Source organism: Cyrtonyx montezumae, unplaced genomic scaffold (assembly GCF_038088225.1).
Source record: "Cyrtonyx montezumae isolate F1298 unplaced genomic scaffold, pur_monq_1.0 scaffold_21, whole genome shotgun sequence".
Taxonomy (NCBI): domain Eukaryota; kingdom Metazoa; phylum Chordata; class Aves; order Galliformes; family Odontophoridae; genus Cyrtonyx; species Cyrtonyx montezumae.
Window position 1 is genome coordinate 3,387,706 of NW_027071948.1, and position 20,803 is coordinate 3,408,508.

Genomic DNA, 20,803 nt, shown 5'->3' on the forward strand with positions numbered 1-20,803 from the left:
ATCTATCATTAACTTATATCCAACACATTATAAAGTGTCAAATTACAGTAGACATTTCAGCACATGACACAGCAATACCATGTATATATTAAATCCGCCAACATTTTGTCTTCATTTTGTCTTGTAAAACCTCATTTCAGATAGATTCATTTGGATCGTTACTTATTCAAACATGCACTGTCAGACACTTCAGGCCTTCCTCTTCAGATGCTTCATCAGCAGCTCCCACATGACTAAGCTGGGAAGCCTGCATATTTAGAAGTCATGGGAGAGAGAACCTGCACCCACTAACCAACCCTCCCTCTGGTGTAAAAACACAACAGAACTTGGGAGCAAGGCAGGGTGGCACATGGTCTATAGCTCCTGCAGCAAAACACTGGAAGGATCACTTACTCTTCTCTCACAGGTAGCTAAGCAAAGTGAATTGACAGAATTGTCTCAGGAAAGACTTATCAGAATTCAGGAAACAACCACAGTAGGGAAACAAAAAGGATGCCTGCAGGCTGACTTTGAGATCTTCACATTGTAAAGCCTCTTTTTGTCCTTTTCAAGTATGGCTTGTATAAAAAAAAAAAACCTGGATATATTTTAATCAGGTTCCCATTTCAGCTACTAATGATACAGCCTTCAATGCATGGTCAGTTGGGTGCAGTTGATGCAAATGTCACCACATTAACACAGAACTGTCTATCAAAACAAACTTGATTTTAACAGAAAAGTTAACCTGATAAATTAATAGGAGATTTCTTTAAAGACATTGTATTCTTCCTTTAAGACAAAGACAACTTGTTACTTCCCCATTTAAGATCAAAGAAGGGAACAAGTACAAGGAGACAAAAACAGATCATTTGAAGCTGCAGTTTGCTCTCTAACACTTTTTTTTTTTTAAGCTCAGTACAATCCCTAGATTTACCCTAATGAGAAAAAAGATGAAAAAAAGGATGCTACACATGGCCCAAAAAACTCTGGGCAACTTTGCTGAAATGTGTTTAAAGCCACTGTACTTAATTTTTATTTCAGAAATAAAATGATAAACAAAAAACAAAGCACTTTTAATCTTCAAAGTAACGTACGATCAATGACAACTTCACAGCACTTGATTGTCAAGTACCATAATCTGTGTTTTACTCTGGGAGAAAAAGATGTGTAGAGAATAAGTGATCTGCCTGGGTCTAATGCTGAAACAAGGATGGAGCTCAAACATCCTGAGCTGCACATTAAACCACAACAATCACATTTCCATCTAGAAGCTTTTCATTTGTTACCAATCTTTATTTGAGCAAATGATTATTATAACAAAGAGCAATTTGTTTTTTTCCAGCCCCTGGAGTAACATTAGATACACTGATGGAGGCACATCCCAGGATTATTTAGCTAGATCTTCAGCATAGCACACCAGTTACTTTTCCACACCTCTGAAATTCATCTAACCACTTAAGTAGGTTAGCTTAAAGAACTGCCTGCTAGGGCCAACATATAAATAGCTTCATATTGGCAACATCTTCCTCGGTTAAATTACATTTATAGTCAAGACATCCTGCAGGAAATAACCAGCCTCTGGGTTAGAGCTATGCTTTCTGACCCTTTACAGATTTTGGGAAGGGAATTCTGGCCTGGTAAACTGAATCTTTCAATAATCTTGGTCATTCATCTGCCCAACTCATCATTAGCCCACCTAAATCACAAGAGATCTTTTCAAGAGGAGAAGCAGCACAACATTAAGAAGACATTGAGTCAACCATCAATTTAATGGGAACTTTACAACTGCCTAAGTATCCCCTAGAAATGTGCACCTCCCTAAAACTGCAAGGAAAGATTTCCATTTAATTGTACAGTAAACTTACTGTGATCTGGGGGATTGTTGAGAGATTTCATTTACATGTTAATGCCGCAAGCAGTTTGGGAGAGGGAAAAGAGTTACTTAGCACCAATAATGAGCAGAAAAAAAAGAAGGCAGCTACAGTCTCCATGGACTGTTTTGTTTTTAATAACTTTAGACTGTCTAATAATGTCTTGAATAAGCTGATCTCAGCTATAAAGTTGCATTCAGCCTTTGTCAGAAAAGATAATGCTGCTCCAGACAAGAAAATAGTTCTGATATAGTGCACAAAAGACCTCATCTATACAAAAGTTTCTTAAAAAACAATAGAAATGAAAAAAAAAACATTAGTTCAAGACACAGATTATGCATTCTTCCACTTCTGAAAGACTAGATCTCAAAACATTATCTATTATAGCAAAGGTATTCTAGAACTCCCATTTTCTGGTTTAATTTACTCCACTCCTAACTTACAATTAGACAAACTTACTTACAATGTATTCATTCCCTGCAAATGGAATCTAAATTAAGACTGATCGTGTTAACTTTCTGTTTCCAGTTCATGTTACCCACTTATTCTAAGTGACCATCACGTGTGACAGGCATCAGCATTGCAGTGGGCCATCTCAATTTAAGACTTCATTCATTCCACTTGGTTTAATGGCAGTTCTCACTGAATCTCAGGGCTTGCCTAAAAGCCTGGGATACTCACACTGTGGGTAAAACACTGATGTTCCACTATGTTAACTACAGGATTCCTCAAAACAGTGGGTCAGCTTCATTCCTATAGATCCTACTTATATCCTTTCCTCTTGCCTAGTGGTAGGGTAGAACATGGAGAACAAGTATGAAACTCATTAAGAAACATCTTGTTGTTCCTGATATAACTAGATCAGCACCTGAATGTATGCCAAGGGTAAAGCAAACTTGAAATGCAAATTATAAAAACTAAAAAAAAAACTGAGGCTTTCAGTAAGCTCAACTAAATCAGTGCTAACAAGTAAATACAGCACATAAAGGTACCAGTACTGTAAGAAAAAGATACTTCATATTGATTTTACAAAGAAATATGAAACATAGTTCTCAAAAAGTCAGAGATCTAAAGTCCCAAACAGTATTCTCCAAAATCAGAGCTAGAAATGAGATTTTAAATCCTCATATGCTCTGAAATTATCCAGGATTCTAACCTTACTGTGGAGGCACTGACCTTCCCCTCTGCACAGCAGCACCACCTGATAATTAGACAGCTACACTTGCACTAATTATATAATGAGAGCTTTTCTCCCCCCCTTTTTTTTCTTCCTAAAACTTGTTTCTACTTTAAAGCTATTCCATGCTATCTCAGAAATCCTGGGAAATAACGGTAGCATGCAGTTCTACACACAGAGCTCAAGTAAGAGGTCAACAGAAAGGGCTTTCTCATTGCCATTTCCTAGCAATGCCCTGTCATTTCAATACACAAGGTTAAATTACCCCAGAAGTCTCCCTACAGGGCTTCTATTGTTTGTCAATCACAGCCGGGACACAACAGCACTCATTCATGTGCACAGCAAACAAGTAGACAAGGGCCAACGATCAGCGTACAGCCTCGTTTTGGTTCTTCTGCAAACAGTTTGTAGAAAGATGGCATTTCAAATAAACTACATCCATTTTTAAAATATGCAAATCCCTAGTGTAAAAGACTTAATAGGGAGCCTGAACAAAATTTAAGACAGTCTGAGAGCAATTTAAATAGTACCCAAAAATAACTTATTCTTTTAGACTGTTCCTGAAAAAGATCGCTTGCTACAACAATATGCAAAAAGATTACGTTTTAATAGTTAGAGAAATACACACTCAGAAAAGTGGAAAATAGCTGATTCTTTTCAAAGACAGTCATAAGAAGGTTTTGTTCTCAGAGTACCACTTAGTGCTTAACCTCAGAACTTAATGTAACTGAGGGGTACACAGACACCAATGTTCCAAAGTGCACTTTAAGGTTGTTTACTTCATATCTTCTGGTTAAGACCCCACGAGGTTTAATGTTTGTTGATGTGTTGTTCGTTTTTTTTTGCAACTTCTTAAACATAGAAAAAAACAATTACAATGTGACCGAAGTCCAATTCTGACAACTGGAGAGACTCTAGCCTCACACATCTCTTCATTGCTTTGCCTTTTCTACTTCAAAGTTTGCTAGAGCGAAGACTTTGTCTCCTGATCCTTTGAGAGGAAAAAACATTTCTATTAGTATTAGTAGAAATTGTATTTGAGAGAACTTCCTTATATACAAATCAAGCAAAACACTCTAGGATCAAAAGAAATCAAACCTGCATTTTGAGAACTAGAACACCTGAGCTCATTTAAAGAAGAAAAAAAGAGACATGCTGGATTTGACAGGTCTGAAACTATGTAGAGAGCTTCTAATGAAGTACCCTTTTGAACAAAGGGATTCCCACCTTGCCTGCACTCTCAGAAAGAGTACTGAGAGCTAGGTCAGAAAACCAGTTCATTTGTACCCTGACCTAGTCTGGCACATTCCTGACAGTCATAATTCTTTCATCACAACTCTAACTGTATTAATAGAATGAACTGCCATGCTTATTTAATGTAAAATGTAAATGAACTTTTGGTCTTGTCAACATGATTAGAGTTATGACAATCATGGCAAGAAGAGTGCTTTAAACCTACATTTTGACAGTGTGCCAGTAATTGCAGAATTCTCTGCATCAAGCAGAGAAAAAGGCTCTCCTGAAGAGCAATTAAAAGTATTGTTTATCTGTAAGATCAATATTGCCTGCTTGAGACAGCACTTACGCCTTCAGCATTAGGGAAACATTAGGCATTCTATGGCCAGTTGTCAATGGTTTTATTTGCTGCATTGCTTTTCTCTCATCAACAGTGTATTGCAGTTTCATTGTTAATAAAGCAGAAAAAAGTACATTAAAAAATTAATGGCATCAACTTTCTGCTTGTATTTTTTTTTCCATAGAGGAATCACTGGCATTTATATCTGTCACTGTTCCAAGAGGCAAAGTAATCACGATTTATGAGAAAAACTCACCAAGGTCAGTGGAGGCTTTCTCAAACTGGCTCAGGGCTGCACCTGCATTTGCTGACAAGAAGGTCTCATCATCTGGTGTCAGCTAAACAAACAAACAAAAAGCTGTAACTATGAACTTGGTAACTTACCTGTGCATATTCCCAATATTTATAAGCATTAAATGCAACAGGTTACAGGGACTATGTATCTAATACTAAATTTCAAAGTAAAAATGCATGCTACTGTTCCTAACACTGTATTTCTTCCTTGGCATTGCCTGTCAGCCACACAAGGGCAGCATATACCACTAAGCTTCAAGACCTCCTGCAATCATTTCTGATTAAATGGTCACCCCGCATCTCTGTGCTACAGCTATGCCAAAGCTGCCAATTACTTTTTTTGCCACGTGGTCCATACAGTAATGAGTTAAGCTCTGAATTTATTTCGTATCACCTACCAGTGAAAGCAAAAACAGAGCTGCTGCCAGCTTTGACCACATTAACAGTCAATGACCTAGAAAATGTTCTCTTCCTTTACAGTGCTGTGAACCATCAGTGACATTTACACATGTAGTTTCTGCTTTTATGTTTATGCTCTGATGTCTTAGTGACAGATGCCCATAAAATATTTACAATAATGAAGCAATAATCTACAACTGAAAAGTGCAGATATTCTATGTTAAAATTTGCACATTTGAATACCCTCAGTTAAATATTCTTGCTAAATTAAAGCAGAGTTATACACATAAAGCCATCCACAGTGTTTTGTGTCAGTTTCACACTTAAGAATAGAGGCTACAATAGTCCACCAGGTACAAACATTCAGACATGTGTCAGAATTAAGGAAAAAGTACGCTGCCTGTCTTTATGATGTTTAGTAGGTAGGGGCTTACAAGACATTTTGCAGTATACTAAGCAGGTAAACATGTATCAGCTGTTTGGTTTTTTAAACCTTCAGAACAGAACAGTTATCCTGGGCAGACCGGTGTCAAATAGGTTACTGACCATTTTAAGAGGTAAAGAGACTGTCAAAGCATAAGATAGAGGCTTGCACGAGGTGACCCAAGGAACTCATAACAGGAGGATTAGATATCTTCAACTGTTCCATTCACAACTTTAGTTAGCCCTTTTACTTATTTCCAAGATATTTTTTCTCTGACAGACTAGCAATAAAAATATTCTTAGGGAGAACACTTACTAATGTACCCCCTTGTTCTTTTCCATTATATTTCCTCATTTCCTAGCTAGGAAAATATAACTACAAAGATACACAGCAACACACTTCCCTCCCACACCTTCAACAAGAAGCAACTTCTCTTCCTCCCTCTAGTGGTAAACGAAAAAAAACAATCAAGAAAAGAAAAACACCTGGGATTGTTTTGCACACTGATGCACTAACTGAGGGAATACAGGGTTTACCCCTATTTCTCAAAGTTCTGCCTTACATCAAGAAACAGTTATTATCTACAACAGAGAATTAGGTCTTTAAAATCAGTATATAGATAGAATATATATCTAGCTGTGAATAGGTATAGTGTATAGCATACCAACACGTTACCTTCTCACCAAGCTTCCTTAGGGCAGTCAGGATTTCAACTTTCTGTTGTGTGTACAGGTCTCGTCCCAACTTCCCGACCATTAAGTCTCGGTCCATCTGTACACCAAGGGGGAAAAAGATTTCAAAATACTTTAACTTTCCCAGTAATTTCAATCTCTTGCAATCATTACCAATTTAAGTGGCTAGTTAAAATGAACAGCTTTTACAGTAGAGCAGAAACAGTCACCTCTGCCAACCTTGTCCTCAGCTGCCTTGGCTGTTTCTTTGCAAACATTCTAATAACTTCTGGAGTTTTAAATGCTTGGCTGATGGCTGCCTGTATTGCCTGCAAGGAAAAGAAGAAAAATGACCAGAACTAATAGCAAGCATAATCTATAGCTGCACAAGAAGATTAACGAAGGCTGGAAAGCATCATTAATATCCTCTGAATCATTTGATAAGAGAGCTCTTCTTTGTTTGTATAACTGTAGAACTGAGATGGAAAAAAATACAGAACATTTATGCAGGGCTTAAAAGTGCACTAATTGGTGCAATTATTCTGAGAAAAAGATACCAAACTTATAATTAGAATCTAGGTCTTAAATTTCCAACATCTTCTTGATATTAACATAACACAAGTGGATGTGCTATGCTATCTTTAGCAGTTTTAATGCCCACAGTGATGACTACAGTTGTTCCAAGGATAAGCAGGATGTAATTGATCATGCCAATCTCATGTTGCCATTCAAACTCCTCTAAGGAGTATAGATCAATTATACTAAATCTCACCACAGTTATGTTTGGACAAATCATCGTATCTCTGGAAACGAAAGCTTAAAACATATGGCTCAGAAGGAACAAATAGTGCTTTCATTAAACACTTGAAAAGACAAAACAATCAGAAGTTTGGAAGTCAGACTGGAAAAAGATCACTAAGGAACTTAAAACTAGAGTTACTTCTTCAGTCCTTGTGTTTGGACTTGGATCAATCTCAGAAATACAAACCAGCAACATGAACACAGGAAATATTATTTTCACCCTTCTTAGTAAATAAGCATAAACTTTGTTTCTCTCCACATATTGTCCTGGATTTTCCCTCACATCTTTTATATTATTAAATATGTTTTTCTAATATTCAGGCCTTGCTGTTTCCCCACTTTCTTTTTCTTCCCTCCAATACTGTGATGGCTATCATTCTCCATCTTCCCTCATTTTAAAAATGAGGAGATCTAACCAGTTTTTATAGGAAAACACACTATACAGTAAAAACATTTCATACAGAAATGTATGGTTCCCACATGCCTATCTAGATATCATAGAAGACCATCTGTATCTATTCTGTTTCACTGAGTCCAGACAGAATTCAACATAGTTTTAGGTAACACATAGGGTAGATAGATCTGATCAAGAATCAGACTTACCAGTTGCATGCCACTGAGCTCATCCACCAAAGTCATATCTCCAGACATAATCTTCTTCAGTGAGTCATTGATCTCACTCAGCTGTTCTAGAGTTTCTTTCTTGGTCTCCTCGTACTCATCTGCATCTAGCTCCTCTCTAAAGAGGATCCAACAAGACATGTTAATTCATAGAATTAAATTTGAGTTGTAACACAGAGACGAGGACATCAGGGTGCAACATGAAGCACGCTTCCTCATACATAAAAATTCACAGCCAAAGACAAAACAACACGGACACAAAAGTAACTAACTGCTATTAAAGAAGTGTACATGAAAAGTGAGGATTCTATGAACAGCTAACGCGAGTTAAAAATCCCTTTGAAATATAACATTTCAAAGAAAATATTAGTGAGCATTTTTGCTCCAGTGTCCTGGTTTCAGCTGGAACAGAGTTGATTTTCTTCATTGTTCAGTGCGATGCTTTTCCCCAAGGCAACAGAATGACCTTAACAAAAAATATTTTCTAGTCACTCTTACTATCTAACACCTTATCATAATTGGAAAAATAAAGCCACTGCGAAACACAAAACAAATACTAGACTTATGGGTACAGCTCTCAGCTGCCAACCAAGTCAGAAAAATACCCCCATTTAAGAGGAAAGCACCTACTATTATTACCTGCATTCCTCCAGATCTTGAAGCTGCTGCATTAACCTGTCCAACTGCTCTTCCAAGTTTTGCTTCAGTTTACTGGTCTCTGTTGTTCCTCTTGAAGCCATTTTCAATTTTCATATGAAATTTTTAAGCTGTTACATAACAATCCTAGAAAAAATAACATTTTGATGATGGGCATCAACAGCCTAAGAGGGGTTTTAAAACATACAATATCAACGTACAATACCTCAATGATGGAATATCCTGTAAAAGCACTTTGAGACACCAGCAATGCAAATACAGAAATATTAGGCTGTTGGTTTATTTTTTGTAGAATAATATTACTCCAGATAATAACACAGATAGCCATAGCACATGGAAACATCTGAGAAAACAAGCACCCGATATCCTCATGTTCTTTATACACAACAGGCTCTTACTGAATCATTCAGGTTGGAGAAGACCCTTAAGATCATCACATTCAACCACCAACCTGCCACCCCATCCACCAGGGACCCACGGCCCTAAGCCACCTGTCCATACATCTCTTCAAAACCTCTGCAGTGTGCAACTCTGCACTGCCCTGGGCAGCCAGCACCAGCACATAACCACCTTTACCCTTCCTGGTGCTCACTAAATCTCCCCGGTGCAACTAGAGGGTGTCACCTCTTATCTCAGAAGTACTCTTCAACCTCTCCATCTTCTCTCAGGAGAACCATTTAAGAAATAACCCAGACTGAACTTTCTGAAGCGTGCAAACATCCTAAACAAAATCGTCAGCCGAGCCGTAAAAAACTAGAGCACCGTAGGGGAAATTCCTGCTTCCTCGGCTGTTCAATAGGCCGCACGAACGGCACACCCGGCAGCAGCTCGCTTCCAGCCCGTCCTCCGCTCAGCGCCAGCCGCTCGCGCAAACCGCACAAGGAAACGCGATCCTTCCGCCGTCGCGGTACGACAGACAGCTAACGGAAGGGCTGGGGGAGGAGACACGAAAGGACGGAACCGAAGCGCAGCCTGCCTCTCGCCGCCCGGGGCCCACCCGCCCGCAGCTCTCCCTCAACGCTCCACCGGTGCCGGAGGTGAGGTAATGCCGGAGGTGAGGCAGCATCGGCCCAGCGCACGGCCCCCCCCCCCCGCGCACGGCCCGCACCGCCGCCCCGCGGCCTCACCTGGGGCGGGCCGGCGTCGCCGGGACCGCGGGGAAGGGCGCCGCGGCGGAGCGGCTTCCGGTGCTCCCGGCCAATCGGAGCGCGGCCCGGGGCTGGCGGCGGGGGGCCGGGCCGGGAGGGGCCGCGCTCTGAGGCTCCGCCGATGTGCGGTCGTGGGAGGAGGCAGCGGGGATCCAGGCTGGCGTGCCTAGTAAAAAGTTAACGCGAACGGAGACTGATCTTCTGTAAGTATGTAAACGTGCTTAATAAATGAAGGCTTGCGTGTGAAATATACAAATCAGCCATCGCGTACTCAGCGCTGCCTGCTCGTCCTTGGAAGGAAGTGCGTTTCAGAGCTGGGCCACGATCTGCCGTGGGTGCAGCCTGCTGGATTTCAGTGCTCTGCTATGGCTGTGAGCAGCACAGCAGATACTGATGGCATCCCGGATAAGCATGGTGGGCCTCTATAGAAACATGCACGGACAGGATCACGTACATCACAGAGCATCTCTTCCTCCTTAAGAAGAAGGGAACACGATCCAGGCTGTCCTGCACTTACTGAAAAACTGACTGAAGACAGTTCTACTTGGATTCTTCTTGATTCTCCATAGAGAGGTTTAAATGACATCTAGATCCCTCATGCCAAGTACATCACCAACAGTCTTACACCCAGTTATTAATTCTGTGAACGTGTGTGCTTACAGAGCTCTTCCCAACAAGTCAGAGCTGTATGAAGGTCACTCTGTACAGAGCAGATCCCAGCTCTGAAGGTGTTTTGTGGTTTCTAAGGATGACAAAGCAGTGACAGGAGTCACAGTAATACCTCTGTCATCTGTTCTGTTCTCCACAGCAACCACGTAGCTGTTTTCTGTGCCAGTTGTCTTCAACTGAGTGTGTCACTGTGAATAAGGAAGCAGCAGTGCACATGGTTACATTCCTAATGTCAGTGCACACACAGTGCTACTAGGTGAATGGATGTGAATTAATAGCTACCTGTTTCTAAGGAGTGTGAGAAAAGATGAATAAGGATGTCAGACTAATGCCAGAGTCTAATGATACATCTCCATCTTAAAATCTTCCCCTTGCTCTTTAAAAAACAAAAAATCAATTCTTTTTCCAGTTTGCAGGAGTCACTTTCTTTAGAAAGGGGGACCTTTATGCATTACAAAGGCAAGTTCATCTCCTTCCCTTGCCTGTTCCCATGGCAACTACTTACACTAAGCCCTACAAATGCTGAGCTACTCTGTACCTATGAAGAATATTTTAAAAGTTAGTGAAACTCCTGCCTGGAAGCATAAAAAGTACTAAAGCTTGCAAAATGCACCCTCATAATATGTCTTGCAAGATTTCCTTCTATTCAAGGGCTATTTGAAGTTAGGAGACAGAAGCTGTTTGAAGATTTTAGCTGTGACGAGATCTTGATGCTGTGGGGGCAGTGAGCATCTCTGCCTTTGTAAAGAGGGCTGGATGTGAGGGTGACCTTGGGATTTTTCCGGGCATTGATATTACTGGAGAAGTAATGGCAGACTACTCAGCGCTCAACACAGATGCCTCTAACATCTCACAGGCAGCAGGATGGCCTATAACGTATTCCAGTTTTCATTTGCTTGTCTGCAGATGGAGGTTTTAATCATCTTTCTTCATTTGTTTTTTTTTTTTTTGCTTGATTTGTTGTTTTTGTTTGTGAGCTGCCCGTTTTCACTGAACTTCCTAAAGGTGCCTTTATTTCTGAACTGCGACAGAAGAATTCTCCTTCACTGTTGTCACATCATTCTACCCAGGGACAACCAGGAAGAAAAGCAGTCTTAATCTGCTAAAAGATGGATAATGTGGCATCATATGAGCAATCACAGGGCAGATGCTAACAGAAGGAAGACAGTCTTCAATTTGGTCTTGAAATCATATGCAACTATGAGTAGAAGTGACTACTTTGTGATCTCCTTTCTTGCAGTAACCAGGCTGGTAAGCAGAACCAACGTTCTGCACTTGGCTCTGTAGCTGCAAGCAATGGCTCTTGATCCCGACAAGAAGACAGAAGTAGTGCTGCTGGCCTGTGGGTCCTTCAATCCCATTACCAATATGCATCTGAGGCTCTTTGAGCTGGCTAAGGACTATCTCCATGAAACAGGTAGGATGGTAATTTATATCATTTAAAACAGCTTTCTACCCAGACACTGATACAGCTATTTTTGGAGAACTAATTAAGTATTGAAGCTACTGAGTGTGTATCATTCATACCAAACGCTGTAGGCTAAATACGAGTGAACATTCTCATGTATTTGCTGCCTTTTACTAATTGTAATGAGCTAAGGCACAGGTTCTATGTTTTTTTCTTTCTGAAATTAGAAAGGCAGGAATAGATGTCTTAAAATATATATTTCCAAAATTTCTTACTAAATATTTAATTGTGCTGCCTCATACAGTGGCAAAAATATATAGTAGTTTTCCACTGGGCTGCTTGTAAGAGCTGTCACTGGTAATCTGAGAGACCACAGTGAATAATGGGTGTGTAATAATTTAAATACAATACTTTGGAAATAACATCTGCTCAACCACTTTTTGTACTCTTGTATGATGGGATGTTGTGTATTTTTTTTTCCTCACAGGAAAATACAAAGTAATCAAAGGCATCATTTCACCAGTAGGTGATGCATATAAGAAGAAGGGGCTGATCGGTGCTGATCACCGAGTAACTATGGCAAAATTAGCTACCAACAACTCAGATTGGGTGGAAGTTGATGACTGGGAAAGCAGCCAGAGTGAGTGGCTGGAAACGGTAAAAGTTTTAAGGTACTCTCCTGCAAAATCCTAAAAAATTCTCAAGAACCAATAGAAGGATAAGGAATGGTTAATCAGAATAATAGCAGGCTAACCCCAAATCATATTGGATAGACTCAGTGAAGTCAGAAGTATGACTTACATAGTTGTAAACAAAGGGTTGCACTATTAGTCAATAAGATATACAAAATGAGCCCATGAACCATTCGCATGGTTGTATGTCTTTTCTTAGGCTCTATCCAGTTTTTATGCTAAAATATATTCTCCCTAGGAAAGAAAAGAGACTAGGACAGGGTGTGTATAAGCTGTGTGAGTTTCTCTCACTTGAGTTTGTGTTACACTGCCCATTTGTGCATGTAAAGGCTGACATTAGAATCATTTAAAGTAATATATTTTCATACATTTTACATTTTTTACTCTTTCAGTCATTTTTACTTCACTGATGTGTGTTTGGGTTTTTTTTTTTTTAATGAACTCCTGTTTAAACTAACCTTGTAGTCATTGCTTTGAAATCTTTACACTTGGACCATCTTTCAAGCCAGCTCTCAAGTCGCTCTTCTAGCAGCTCCCTTCTTGGATGGGTTTTCTGTGAAGGTACTACAAGAGCAAGTGGTGAAAGGTCATTCAGCAGGCTTTATTTAGAATACTCTTCCCAGTATTATTCTCTGCCTTTAAAATACCTAAAGTACCTCTGTTTTGCAGGCACCATCATGAAAAGCTTTTATCCCCTGAACCTACTGTGAGTCTGCAGAATGCTTTACCTTTAACAAAGCCGGGACGGAAGAGGAAACAGGAACCAAATAGACATGATCCCATTAAAAAGAAAAATCAGAGTCCAGATATAAAAAGTTAAGTCTCTTGGCAAATTAAATGCTTAACAGCATGTGCTATTTCAAGGGAATTGTGCTGATGAGTGACTTTTCTTTCCGTGCTTGTTCTTGTTTCTAATTTCACTGAAGAAGGTTATTCACCAAGATCCCACTGCATAAAGCAGCAGGCTTTGTAACAGGAAGGCTGTAAGAGTAAAATATATCAGACATAAAAAACATTCAAGTTAATAGAAATTTCAGCTGGAAAAAGTCAGAGCTATCCTTTTCACCTATAGAAGTTTGCTATACTCCAGCTACAGCCTAGAATTTTTGGATATAAATTATAAATGACTCAGGAAAGAAAGGAAAACAGTAAGCCCCATAATTCAGGATGCATCTGGGTACAGGATCATTTTATGGGCTTCTGTAACCTTTTTCTACTCCCCTTAGAGAAACTCTATGTTAAAAGTCCTAACTGTAAATTATATGCTCTGAATCTTTTTTAAATTTCATTTCATTGTCTCATCTTAACCAAGATACAGAGAGATAACCTAGATATTAAATGTCCCCATCACATTAGCTAAAATCTGGTGTCCTAAAGCACACTGTTTCTTACTTATTTTTCTTCCTTAAGATGTCCCACAGGTTAAACTGCTTTGTGGAAGTGATGTGCTGGAATCCTTTGGGATCCCCAATCTGTGGAAGTTGGAGGATATCACTGAAATTATGCAAAATTATGGCCTTGTATGCATCAGTAGGGCTGGAAACAGCACTCAGAAATTCATCTATGAATCTGATGTTTTGTGGAAATACAAGAATAACATTCATCTCGTGGAAGAATGGATCACAAATGACATTTCCTCCACCAAAATCAGGAGAGCACTGCGGAGAGGCCAGAGCATTCGTTACCTAGTGCCTGATGTGGTTCGGGCATACATAGAGAAAAATGATCTGTACAGTGTAGAGAGTGAAGACAGGAATGCTGGGGTTATCTTGGCTCCCTTACAGAAAAATGCAAGTGATTCTAAGAACTAGCAGGCACTTTACAGAAAATTTGCTTTCTGGTGTGAAAAGATAATAGTTCATAATAACACAAAGATGTTTTTTTTCAGTCAATAGTAAGCAAATTCTATGGCTTCAGTAGATGTACAGTTGCTGACAAGATTTGGTTTGTTTATTAACTGGGGCTATATATTTTTTATTTTATAAAATCCGATTGTAAGATTCTCATGTCTAGTCAGAGTGTCACAGTTCAGTGTACAAAATGCAGTCATTTACAGCAGTGTACAAGAATTACAAATTGATGAACAAAGCAAATGAAAATGTTCTGATTTCTTTTAGCTCAGACTACTCTGACTGCAATGAATGAAACAGGAACACAAATAACTCAGTGTTGTAAGTAACAAAGCCACCATGCTTCGAAATAGACCACTTACTGAGACTAAATTTGCAATAATTAAATTTTTAAAAACTGCTAACACATGATACAGCTTAAAGAAACTACTTGGCTGTATGCTGTGGAAGATTTTACTGCTAGGTGAATTGGTGCTAGCTATACCATGCTTTCATGCTTGCCTTTCAAATATGATGCCCATTCATTTGCTGTCATGCAATTTGCACCCCAAAATACCTTGTGCTTTAGTTTTCTATTGGCATTTCCAGAGCTGTAGGTTAAGTTCAGTGAGATTTCTCAAATAAGGATGGACCTACTTCAGAAATGGTTTTATAGCCATTGACTTAATGGTTATAAGTTAATAAGCGTCAGTGCAGATTCTCATAGCATTTTCCTTTCATTTCCAATAATAACTGAGCCTTTACTTCTAAGCCAAATATATAGAGCCAGAATTGTTTTCTGCCACTGGAGCTGAAAAGAAATAGTTGGGTGCTAGGACTGTACATAAGCAAAATGTTTTTTTTTTGTTTTTTTTTTTTCTGGAAATCTGATCTAGAATCTAACAAAATACTGTCTGTACTATATCACTATAAACTAGAGAGGCACTGTGAATGTCACAGTAATAGGATTCTACCTCTCTTTCTTTGCAGTCATCCCATTTTTATTTTGGATTATGTGCCTTAATAAAAATGTCCAGGTTCCCAAGATGCTAACACGTCGACAGCTTTTTCACATTATCTCCACAAGACAAATCTGTTTGCATTTTTCAGATTAACAAAGCCAACAGAATGAGAGATTCTCAGAGTGTGCAGGGCTCACAGAGAAAAGGAGTCAAGACTCCAGTGGGAAAAGCTGAAATCTGCAGTGGGGCTAGGATCAGGGATGCATACCTGGAGCCTCACATAATATTCTGCAATTATTTTAGAAGAGAACCTCTGTTCTGCTGGATTCAGCCTGCCATCTACAGAGAACATACTAGGAGATCTCCAGTGTAACAAAACCAGATCAGAACTTCGCAGGTCATCTGTAACTGCACAGTGACATAAAGTAGCTTCAAGGATTCTTTCTTTTTTTTTTACCTCTGGGTGATTCCTGCATTAAATGTATTAATTCCCCTAGAGCTTAGGCAATATTACACTTCTGATAACGCTGGGTTTGTGAATAATCAACAGTAGTAAAGGTACTGAAGGATGTGTTAAGTCCCCTGTCACACTTCAGCAATCAAAATACCACTGAAGATTGAATATAAAACTATATTATTGATGGTGCATGGGAAAGGACAAGATCTGCGTTTCTATTATGTCTTCTGACTCTGAGACTGATGAGCAAAGAACAAGATTTAATTTCATTACTCAACTCCATTAATGTGTTTCTGAATAAAGAGAGCAGTAGGAAAGCACCCTATTTATGTGGTCACATTTACTGTGCTTTAGGTTTGTTCTTCTAAATAATGGCACGGGTGTGTAGTGGCCTACTCTGTGTAATTCTACAGAAAGTGCATATTTAATAGGATGTTTTATAAAGCATTGATTATTAGACACTTCTATTTCACTGGGTTTTCATGTAGTTACACGTGATGGGTTTTCCAATAAAATAAATTGCATGTAATATGCTAGTTTTAGTAATTAACCAAATCTGATGTCTGATGATTGCATGATTTTTAAGTAGGAAGAACAACGTCAGTACAGTTTTTTTTCCTACACAAAACAGAGTGTTCAAAAATTGCAATGAATATAGATCTTTTGTTTTACCAGCAGGACCCAGAAACCTCCCTGTAATGATGCTGGAAGTAAACACACAGACACAGTTTACTGTTCTAATCGGTTCTGAACACCAGCATCAGTTAGTGAGTGTCACAGTCCAGAGTGATAAAAAAGTAAAACGACCAAGAGTGGACTTGATCTAGAGAAGATCTATATACTTGAAAATGTAAAGTTTGTGAATAATGCAGTTCATGGAACTTCTTTATAATAGTTGTAATGAATTCACAGCTATTCTGTAAATAAATTGCCTCTTCTTGTTTTATTTTTTACGTCATTGTCTTTAGTTCTGCTGTAGTAAGAGATCATAGAGCCATTGTGTCACACGTAATTCAGATTGAATTATTTTACAAACACTACAACAGCAATAGGAACAATTTATCTACTTCTGGATTGTATTAGATCCTCAGTGCTGCAGAGCAATTAAGATAAAAATGGAAAATAAAAGTCCTGACACAAAAAAATAGGAGAAGTTGTAAGGGAAGATGAACTGAACCACCACAGGACGTGGCCAGGACACATGAGGCAGCTCTTACAAAAAGTCCCACAGCCAGTTCCTTAGATTAACCTTGAAATAGTAATGCTAGGACCCTCAATAAGTCTTAGTTTGAAATTCAATACTCATTTACAGAAAGAAACACTACATCATGGAGATCTGCATAATCTTAGTTTTCAACTACAATTTTATTCCAAACCTCTACAGAGGATTTATCCCAGTACTAATTTCTCTTTACTTGGAAGAGACATACACAGCAGCGCTCTTCAAGTATCACAACTTCCTAGTAACAAGCTGTGGGTGAAATGTTAGGATTTGAGTCCAGGGAGAACACTCATTTGCATCCTTCTGTGCCAGTCCTAGTTGAGTGTATGTTGGAGAACAATATCCATCTGCAAACAGGAAAGAAGCTTTGACGTCTTGATTTCCTACCCACGTGATTCTGTGAGTCATACAGGTCAAACTGCCCGCTCCAGAAATGTAGCCAAAGTTCAGTGAAACAATTCTTTCTGCAAAATACTATCCTTGTAGTCAGACTACCCTGAATAGATAAAAGTAGTAGCTGTGAATTTTTTCATTCAGACTCAAAACAGCAAATTCTCTTTTTATGGAGCCACAGAATCATTTGGTTTGGAAGGGACCTTAAAGGCCCTCTACTTCCAACCACCTGCCATGGCCCAACTAGTTCAGGCTGCTCAGAGCCCCATCCAACCTGGTCTTGAGTATTTCTGGGGACAGGGCATCCACAGCTTCCCTGGGCAGCACATTGCAGTGCTTCAACACCCCATAGTGAGGAAAATTCACAACATCTTCCTCATATCTAATCAAAACTTACCTTCTAGCCGAAAACCATTACCCCCTGTCCTATATCTTCTAGCCTAAAGCCATTACCCCTTGTCCTACATGTACAAGCCCTAGTAAAAAGTCTCTCACAGCTCCATAGGTAGATCTCCTTTTCAAAAAAGCATCCAGATTTCAAATCATAAACCCCCAGACTGAATATACACACAGGGAATCTTAGGAATGACAAATTGAGTCCATGATACCTTTTAAAGTATGCAAGATAGACAGAAACCATTTAAAGCAGTTTTTAGTTTGTGCTGTGACTTTTGAGTTAGTAACATTTGCTCCACACAGAGATTTCGGAAACTGTGAACTCTTCCCTCCAACCCAGCTCATCTACAAATATCCTCCTCCCTATTGGCTCAGCAGCAGTACCCCTCCCCTCCACCATCAATGCTCTCAGACGAAATCCCACCCACAGTCTCTCATATAAGGCCTGGTTGGAAATCTGTTTCTTAATTTCTGCTTTTGGCCAGGGCTTGACCGTAACTCCTTTCCACAGTCTAGCAATGCCTGTGGATTTCAATGGAACCTGGAACCTTGTCAGTAACGACAACTTTGAAGGCTACATGACAGCTTTAGGTAGGTAAAAAGACCTTATTCTGCTCTTCTCTCTTTCTCTGTGAGGGGCCTCCTGCATTTTAACTGTTTGAATTTTTCTAAAACCTAGATGTTATTGACTTTTTTTTTCCTCTAAAAAATAGCAGAAGGATATTTGTTAGCTGATTAAACACACAGCATTGGCTGTCAGTTCAGCCTGTCACCCAGGTGTCCTTGCAGCTTTCAGGACTTTCTCAGCCTGGCACTTGTTACAAGTAGAACTCTCCTACACTTTTTTCAGAGGTAGGGAAGAGCTCTCCCTGTCTACTGAGCTTCTTTTGCTTCTCAGTACAGACTTATAGAAATGTCCTAATCACAAAAAAAAAAATATGACAATGAAAGATCATTAACTATAAATCCCTGTAGCTAATAAGTTCTTGGGACCTGGGTATATGGGAAAAGACAATGTTTAAGAACATGCCTTGAACTGTGTAACACATAATACCTCCGGGGGTGGAAAACAGAAACAATTACAAAAAAACCAAACTTGCATAGCAGGAAGGTCAAACCTTCCCTAAGAAATGCTCTGGAAGCAATACATGTAAATCCCAGCTGTCAGAATGGCCGGTGATCACTACAACTGACTGTTTTTCTTCACTCAAAGGTATTGACTTTGCAACACGCAAGATAGCAAAAATGCTGAAGCCTCAGAAAGTGATCAAACAGGATGGTGATTTATTTTCCATCCATACCACAAGCACATTTAGAGACTATACGCTCCAATTCAAAATTGGGGAAGAGTTTGAAGAAGACAATAAAGGCCTGGATAACAGAAAATGCAAGGTAAGACTGAATAATTCAAAATTCAAGGTGCTCTTAGAAAATTAAGATGCTATAGTTAGCCTTGCTATCTGAGCTGAAATGGTTTCAAAAATACTTTTAGATATATTACAATAGATAGTCTAATACTAGATATAATTCAGAACTGAATTAACAATATACACCAATACTTGGTTTCTTTTAAACAGAGCCTAGTTACTTGGGATGATGACAAACTTATCTGTGTCCAGACTGGGGAGAAGAAGAACAGAGGCTGGACTCACTGGCTTGAAGGAGATGACCTGCATTTGGTATTTGATTTACTTCAGAACTGTCTCTAGGTGACAAAAAATGCAATCTATATTGTAGTCATAATGTGCAAGTTGTCTTCTACCTCAGCAGTACATGTAACAGTACCTCAGGACCACATTTTGCTTTAAGCTACTTTAGTTGAAATAATTTGACTGTACCATTCTTACTCATCTTGAGCAGTTAAATGCAGAATGTTAAGCATAATTTAGCACAACAGCTCAGTGATGGTCAGTAGTCATGGCAGAAGATCTGTCTTCTCCTTTGGAGACAGTTTCTTTGGTTACTACATAAATTTCTGTACCTTCTTTTTTTTTGCAGGAGCTTCGCTGTGAGAATCAAGTATGTAAGCAAGTATTCAAGAGAGCTTAAATACAAGCATTGGTTCCAACATGGAAAGACAGCTATATACAGGAGGCCGTGCATTCTCGTTCCCAGTGACAACTGGAAAGACAAGACCTGATTCCTTTCTACCTAAATGATCTGATGTTTCCAGCTTGGAAACATTGTTTGTTGTTAGCAGTGTTAAAGATCTGATTTTTTTTTTTTTGCTAATAAACACCCCAAACCATCTTAAGTACCCGTCTTCTGAATGTGTTTTGGAGAAGGGGGAAAAAAATCCTAATAGTAAGTGATATGGTGCTTTGGATCAAAACAGGAACCATTCCCCCTTCTATAAGGGCATAACAAGATCAAACAAAACAGAAAGAAGAGCTTAAACTTACACGTGTAACTCTAGGAATGGTAAAAAAAAGAAATCAACATTACAACGAGGATATAACTTCACTATTTGAAATGCTTCCCCTTAAGACACAAACTAGTACTTTGGGAGCAGTTAACTGCTTGCTTCCATCTCAAATCAGTAATGTGAAGTTGTGCTTTGTTTTCAAAACAATTAAGTTCAACTTACTAGAGGAAATCAGTCTGTGACCACATCCCTTGATAACAAAGAAAGGTCTGAGGGATCACGTTAAGTTTCAGTCTGTGAAAAAATTGGATGTTATCAGCACACACAAAGAATAAAAATAATGCTGCTTCTGATAAGACTTTTATGCGTGCATTTGTTCCATTTGCTAACATATTTTTATATGCAACAATTCAAAAGGTCAGAAATGAGAAATAAGTTCTATTCTACCTCAGGTAAATCAGTGGCCAGATCAACTTGATACACATGTGAAATGAGCTGCTACATCTCCTAATGGTAATGCTAACAGCACACAGGTCCTATTGCTGGAGTTTAATCTGAACTACTGAGCTTCAGCTAGATTTAATTAGGATTTTCTTCTTTCACAGAAACTCAACCTATTCCTGACGCTTCCAGAGATAAGTAATACAACCCATTTTCAGGCATCTCTTCCTTCTCAGCTCTGTTGAAGCTGGGAGAGTTTTTAGTTAGACCGATATCCCAGATAATTACCAGAGGACTCTAAATGTAAGGTGGCTTCCAAAACATGAAGGAAGATACTAGTACACCTAAGAA

General features: G+C 39.1%; 3 protein-coding genes across 4 annotated transcripts; 2 read left to right on the forward strand and 1 right to left on the reverse strand.

Annotated features, from left to right (window-relative positions):
- Positions 1 to 3,109: 3,109 nt before the first annotated feature.
- LZIC (leucine zipper and CTNNBIP1 domain containing) lies at positions 3,110 to 20,294 on the reverse strand. 2 transcript variants are annotated; one of them, XM_065738042.1, is made up of 7 exons: positions 20,234 to 20,294; positions 8,453 to 8,596; positions 7,796 to 7,931; positions 6,622 to 6,720; positions 6,396 to 6,491; positions 4,860 to 4,941; positions 3,110 to 4,018 (listed from the first exon to the last, which is right to left on the reverse strand). In XM_065738042.1, exons 2-7 carry the CDS (start codon positions 8,551 to 8,553, stop codon positions 3,960 to 3,962), a joined length of 573 nt encoding a protein of 190 aa, XP_065594114.1. In that variant the 5' UTR covers positions 8,554 to 8,596; positions 20,234 to 20,294; the 3' UTR covers positions 3,110 to 3,959. The 2 variants fall into 2 exon arrangements, with proteins under 2 accessions (XP_065594114.1, XP_065594113.1); XM_065738041.1 differs by lacking the exon at positions 20,234 to 20,294 and adding an exon at positions 9,598 to 9,658.
- Positions 9,486 to 14,905, forward strand: NMNAT1 (nicotinamide nucleotide adenylyltransferase 1). The gene is made up of 5 exons (XM_065738038.1): positions 9,486 to 9,507; positions 11,528 to 11,704; positions 12,183 to 12,366; positions 13,057 to 13,202; positions 13,798 to 14,905. The coding sequence occupies exons 2-5, from the start codon at positions 11,584 to 11,586 to the stop codon at positions 14,196 to 14,198; spliced, it is 852 nt and encodes a 283-aa protein (XP_065594110.1). The 5' UTR covers positions 9,486 to 9,507; positions 11,528 to 11,583; the 3' UTR covers positions 14,199 to 14,905.
- On the forward strand, positions 18,106 to 19,898 carry RBP7 (retinol binding protein 7). The gene is made up of 4 exons (XM_065738043.1): positions 18,106 to 18,237; positions 18,860 to 19,038; positions 19,224 to 19,325; positions 19,645 to 19,898. The coding sequence occupies exons 1-4, from the start codon at positions 18,165 to 18,167 to the stop codon at positions 19,693 to 19,695; spliced, it is 405 nt and encodes a 134-aa protein (XP_065594115.1). The 5' UTR covers positions 18,106 to 18,164; the 3' UTR covers positions 19,696 to 19,898.
- Positions 20,295 to 20,803: the final 509 nt, after the last annotated feature.